The sequence below is a fragment of the Solanum dulcamara genome, chromosome 2 (genome assembly GCF_947179165.1).
Source record: "Solanum dulcamara chromosome 2, daSolDulc1.2, whole genome shotgun sequence".
Lineage (NCBI taxonomy): Eukaryota > Viridiplantae > Streptophyta > Magnoliopsida > Solanales > Solanaceae > Solanum > Solanum dulcamara.
Genome location: NC_077238.1, coordinates 76,247,308 through 76,253,464, shown reverse-complemented (window position 1 = coordinate 76,253,464; position 6,157 = coordinate 76,247,308). Strand labels below are relative to the sequence as shown.

General features: G+C 32.4%; 1 protein-coding gene across 1 annotated transcript; it reads right to left on the bottom strand.

Moving 5' to 3' along the window:
* Positions 1-526: 526 nt before the first annotated feature.
* On the bottom strand, positions 527-5,736 carry LOC129880789 (AP2-like ethylene-responsive transcription factor AIL7). The gene is made up of 9 exons (XM_055954984.1): positions 5,489-5,736; positions 4,461-5,007; positions 4,261-4,343; positions 2,252-2,260; positions 2,076-2,164; positions 1,868-1,941; positions 1,726-1,776; positions 1,504-1,580; positions 527-1,296 (listed from the first exon to the last, which is right to left on the bottom strand). Exons 1-9 carry the CDS (start codon positions 5,655-5,657, stop codon positions 854-856), a joined length of 1,542 nt encoding a protein of 513 aa, XP_055810959.1. The 5' UTR covers positions 5,658-5,736; the 3' UTR covers positions 527-853.
* Between the last annotated feature and the right edge of the window lie 421 nt (positions 5,737-6,157).

Here is a 6,157-nt window from a genome sequence, read left to right as displayed (position 1 = left end):
CGTTGAAATACTCAAAAAATGCTTCTATAATATTATCCTATGAAAGTTATATCGACAATCACGCTTGATGATAAAGTAAGAGAATTTATAGACACGTAGATTCCGTATTGGGACTTTTTTGATAATTAACACAATATTTCATCAGTACATATAATAATAATATCTGAAATACCAATTTATTATCTAGAAAATTGCTTATTTTGAAAGAATGTTTCATTGAAAATTGACTCATCGTTAAACAATTCAGATGATATTTATTGAAAATGTTCACTACGAGCCAAATTATGTCAATTTCATTAAAAAAAATATGTTGTTTTCTAATAGTATTTTTCAGCTTTGCGTTTTATGACAAAGTTGATCATCGTCAATCAACCAAAGGTTTTTAAATAAGCGTATCAACACGTATATAAAATTTCTGCTTAACTGTATACATGTGAATATTCTATACAACCAAATTATCGTTACATTATGTAATTTTTTTAAACTACAGCTATTTCAAATATATTGCTTTTCAAAATTTAAAGGCTGGTATATATCATTCTTTTGTTGTCAATTTAATGCCACAAAAAAATTGAACAAAATAATGTTGTACTAGTAGCAACTCTATAATATGAAGGAAGCAAGAAAAACAAAATTTTCCCACAAGAGTAAAGTAATAATCCCCCAACCCAGCCTAAGTACCTAATCAACATGCATCTACTACTGCAACTGTTGAAGAAAAGATACTTTACAATATTTTCACCTTCTACATATTTGTTAATTTAACAGCCAATGCTAACACTTTTTGCAAAGTCAGAAAGTTAATTTTAATTAGCCTAAACGAATTTTGGCAACGTACGCTAAACACGTTAATCTAATAGGACTGATGAGGCCAGATGAAGATCTCCGCGGGTGATGGAAGCAATGGCATTGTACCAGAAGTATGATCAGAAGCACCACCGTCGTTGTTTGAGTACTGGAGGTGTGGGAAGAAGCTGTGGTGGTAATAAGGTTGGTTCGCGTCGAATGGCAGTCCACAGGGGTTGGCTGAAACAGGGGAAATTGCCCCAAAATTGATGTTATTATTGCTGCTGTTGACACTGTTGTGTGGAGTCAGCTGGTAGTTATCGTTCAACGACTGTTTCTGCTCGGATTCAAGGGAGATCTTTAAACGCTTCGCTGCTCCGCCTATCGGAAGTGAACTTTTCATGATGGCCTCGACGTCGTACCGGTTCATCTCGAAATTTGTAACTGCATTCAATCCCCTGAACTTTATTGCTGCTATGTCATATGCTTCTGCTGCTTCCTCCTCTGTAGCTGCAATAGTTTCAAAAAAAAAAAGAAGCTAAATTAGCAATGGACAACTCAACTCCTATTGTTAATCCTATTTAACGACCGATTATCAAAAAAAATCTGTTAGCTATCAGCTATTTCGCGACAGATTAGCAACGAACTTGGTAGCTAATTCCTGTTTTTGTTAATAGATAATCTAAGAAATGAATCAGAAGAAATTATTGTAGTTACCGAATGTTCCCAAGTACAGATCCTTGTTCCCTGCAACACGACCGATTCTTGCTTGCCATCGGCCTTGTTGATGATGCCTGCAAAATTTCATCACTGGTCAATATACACAGCTCGTGAAATAGGACGAACATTGATCTCGCTCACTACATTTAGGACACGATTAGATATTAACACGACAAAATGAGCAGAAGTACAATTTAATACATTCGATATAATTCAAACCTTGTCACACCACGATACATAGAAGCTCCTCTCGAGAAACCACTACTTTTCCTGATATTCACGGACGATAGATTATTAATATTGATACTATAGAGAAGAAACACGACGATAATGGGGTACGTAAAGGGTAAAGCTCGTGCACCTTCTTAGGGAGGCGATGAATTCTTGCTTTGTCATGTGCTTCATTTCCTCTATTTCTTTGGTATAATCGGAAGCCTGGAAAATATATCAGTTACATAAAAACTCAAAACTCGAACGTCCTTCCATAATTACATAATTTTCGTGCAATTGATTGAATTGACCATAAAAACTTCAAGGAAAAATGATAAAAGAGTGTATAGTAATATTACAGGGAAATTGGTTGTGGCTGTTGTACCCCAATACTTTAGAGCTGCTAAGTCATAAGATCTTGCCGCTTTGTCCTCCTTGTCATATCCACCTATTTCATTTTTAAATATACAAATTTTATTGATGCGTCGGAACGAACAACCAAAAAAAATTATAACTAAATATTGAGGCGACTTACCTAAGTACACTGTAGAACAGATCCAGAATTTTGAGTTTAGCAAAAGCAACCACGCCGATAAAAGGAGGGAAAAGTGAGATAAATCATGTTAGAAATCAGCTGTGCAACATAGTCAAAATTTGCATAAAAAGTGTAAAACATAGAAAAAGAAAAAAGAAAAAGCAATGTGCATGCGTATAGAGAAGAAAGCTTTAAACATTTGAATTTCTACATATGATTTATCAAAGATAGTGACATGTCTTGCCCAGACTAAGAAAAAGGTAAACAAGTTGTTCCCATTATGTTTTTAATTGATTATGACTCGTGCGAAATTATGAACTTAGACAATTTGTAACTTATTAAAAAGCAAGCTCGGTGCATAAACCATCCCGCATTATTCATACAGGATCCAAGGGTGGGTTGCCCCCAGCTGACTCTGATACAATCATTAGTGGTATTAAGACGTGTTACTAATTTAATTATCAATTAATTAATTTTTTTCCATACTACTATGCTAACAATGTGAAATTAAAAGGGTTGTGTGTCTGCAAGTTCTAAGCCAGCCAAGTTCTAAGAGGTCGTTTGGTTGCCGGTTAGGAGCTGATTTATTCATATATCATGTTTGGTAGCACTTTTTTTTGCTACACAAAATTTCTACCCATCAAATTCAGTATTTGCCATTTGGTTAGCAATCTAGAATCCTGCATAGTAATACATTGTATGAGTTATAGATGAAACAACTAATATATGAATAACAAAATTATAATTAAGTAATACTTATATAACGAAAAGACTCTTACTAGTAGTAAACAAATAGTATTAGAGCTGTCAAATCCACTATTTGTAGGTCCACCCGCTATACATGATCAGCATCAAATAACAACTATATATAGAGTAGGAGTATGAATCCATAAACTATTTTTAAAAAAATAAAAAAGCAGGCACTTCTTTTAGATTCTCAAGATTTAATTTATATTCGCTTAACATTATAAATTATTTATTCTATTAGAGTATTTAATTTGTTATTAATACGTTATTTCTGTCTTATTTGGCAGACTACTAGTCAACTTTCTCAACATGAATTAGTTCAATGAAAAATCTGTACCTCCCATCATCACAAATATCTAATAATTTATTACCAAGGCTTGAACGTATGGAAAGAAAGCTAGTGTTTCAGACTTTAGACTAGCTGAGTATGCACGTGGTAATTTTGAAAATATGCTACCAGATAAATATATGGTGAAGAAAATGAATAACTAATGGACAAAATATTTACAAATTTGTTTTCAGACTGATAAGATGAGTATATTTCAGAATTGGTCAGAAAAATAAATATTAGCAGAATATATTAAAAACCCATACGTAATCTGAAAAAAATGAACAAATTGGCGGCCCAGCTGATCAAATCAGTTGTAAAAATGTGAAGAAAAACCAAAAAAAGAGTACAAGTTGTACATTTAGATACCAGTCATCAATCAATCATCATAAAAGCCTGTTTTCAAAGAAAGAAAAAAAAAATCTGAGCACATTAAAGTTTTTCAATTGCATGCAACTGTATTCTTTATCAGACTCACAACTGTCCAGTTGAAACTCTATATCATAGATTTAAATTTATATAAAATTAAAAAAAATAATCACACATTTATGTATATTATATCACATAGAACGCAGATACATATTGAACTTTATATAAATATATACGTCGTACTACAGATGACATAAATGTGAAAACTAAATTAAAAGACATTTATATATTATGTCAGATTTTGTCCATTGTTGAATAATTTAACTTTAAATATTTCATTCATTTATATGTGAAGTTATAAATTATACTATTTATTTAAGACCATACAATAACATACCCCTGGGGTATAAGAGCTTTTTTTTGATAATTTATTTAATATCATAAACTTTTCATATTAAAATCGGATACATTACACTAATATTTAGTTTAAAAAATCACAAAATTCAAAAAATTTCTTTATCCCCATCAATCAAAAGTCGGACAAATAAATCGAAAAAACATTTACCTTGACGTCCTTTTCTTGCTTGGCCCTCTCTTTTACAACTATTATCCCATAGATGTGCTTCATATCTTCCTGTCCATCTATGCCTGCAGAGAAAAATAAAATTGAAAACCATTTTTTTCGAATTAATTAATACAAAACTTTATACTAAAATATATAAATTTCAAAACTCATGATTTTCTAATGCAATGGAAGATAATTACCTTGTTACCCCTCTGTAAATGGAAGTTCTTTGACCAAAAGTATCAGTAATTTTCTTACAACTCTCAGAATTAACCGCGGTAACTATAGCTTTTTCTGAATTTGTTGCAACACCCAAAGTAATTATAGGAGGACACTGTGAGTAACCCAACTCGTTACTTGACTCAGTAGCAAACTCACTCCCCATAACCTGTGAGTCATCAACTTCCGATCCCGAGTTCGTCGGCAATGTTTGAAAACCACCAACCGCCACCGAATAATTATTATTATTTAGATCTTCCCGGCCGTCGTTGAAGTACCCACCACCGCCGTTACCGGCGGCGACGCCCCTGCCGTGGTGGTGGTCGTAGATGTGAGTTAACGACGACGAGTCCTGAGTCTCCGTCTCTCCGCCGAAAAAATCTTCGAGCTTCGGCGGCGGTTGGTGGTGGTGTTGGTGGTGCTGGTGTTGCTGAATTATTTGCGAATCTACAAATAAACCTTGATGATAAATTTGTTTTTCATTTCCTGAATACATTAATTCATGTGTTCTAGGGACATTCGTCCATCCTGCAACAAATTAAAAAATATATATATTATTTATTCGAAGAAAAAAAAAATCATAGCTAAGCAAAAATGAGTTGTTTTTATTTTTATTTTTATTTATTTGGGGAAACAAGTTTCTGGTAATAGAGTGATCAAAGATTATTGACCAACATAGCAGTAACCGTAATATAAGACCACATGGTTGCATTTTCTTTGTCTTTTTCTTACTTTTAATTACTTCCTCATCAACTAAAACAGAAATTCCGGATAAATACTTCATTATTCAAATCTATAAAAACAAAATTGTAAAAATGTTTCAAAAACATTGAATACATCTTTCGTTTGGGCTTGAGATTGAAAAAGTTCATTTATTTTTTAGGCTATACTAATTCAGATTCGCATCTCGTAAGGCTCACTAAAATGAAAAAAAAATGTTATAAGCTTTTAAATCAAACTCGAGACTTGTGATTAAGAATGAAAAGAAATAAATAAATTGCATGCTTACCATGAGGAAAGAAGTTATCAGCAAAATAGTATTGATGAGATTCCTGAGCAACAGTAGCAGAAGGGGCATTAGATTGAAGCATAGAAGATTCATGAGTAGAAGAAGTAGAGTTTAGCATTTCCATTGAAGATAAAGAAAAAGATAACCAGTTATTATTTTGTGGAGCCATATTTATTGAATCTTTCTTATCAAAAAAAGAAAAACTTCAATTTATTTTGGATTAATAATATGTGTGTAAACACATTTTGCTTCTTCTTTGACTAAGGGGTTTGGAAAAAAGATTCAAAAGCATGCAAAAAATAAAGGAGAAATTAAAGTAGCAGAAGTATTTGGTTAAGGACAAAAAAATAAGAGAGGAAATGTGGAGGTATATAATAGGGGAAAAAAGGCGGTTTCATCTGCCACGTCCGGCGTAAAATCAGAGGGATGCACCTTCAATTTTAAATTTTTAAAGAGAGAGGATATACTCCATATTATCGTCTTGTCTTTATTTGTTCAATATATTTAAAATAATAATATTAAAAAATATGTATATATATATGCATATCTTAATACGTCTATTTTTATGGGTAAAAAGATCATTAGTAAAAACTTCTCAACTCAAACTTTTGTTAGAGTCCGTTTGAATGGGCTTTAAGTTGGTCAAAATCAACTTAAAGTCCCTTTTTA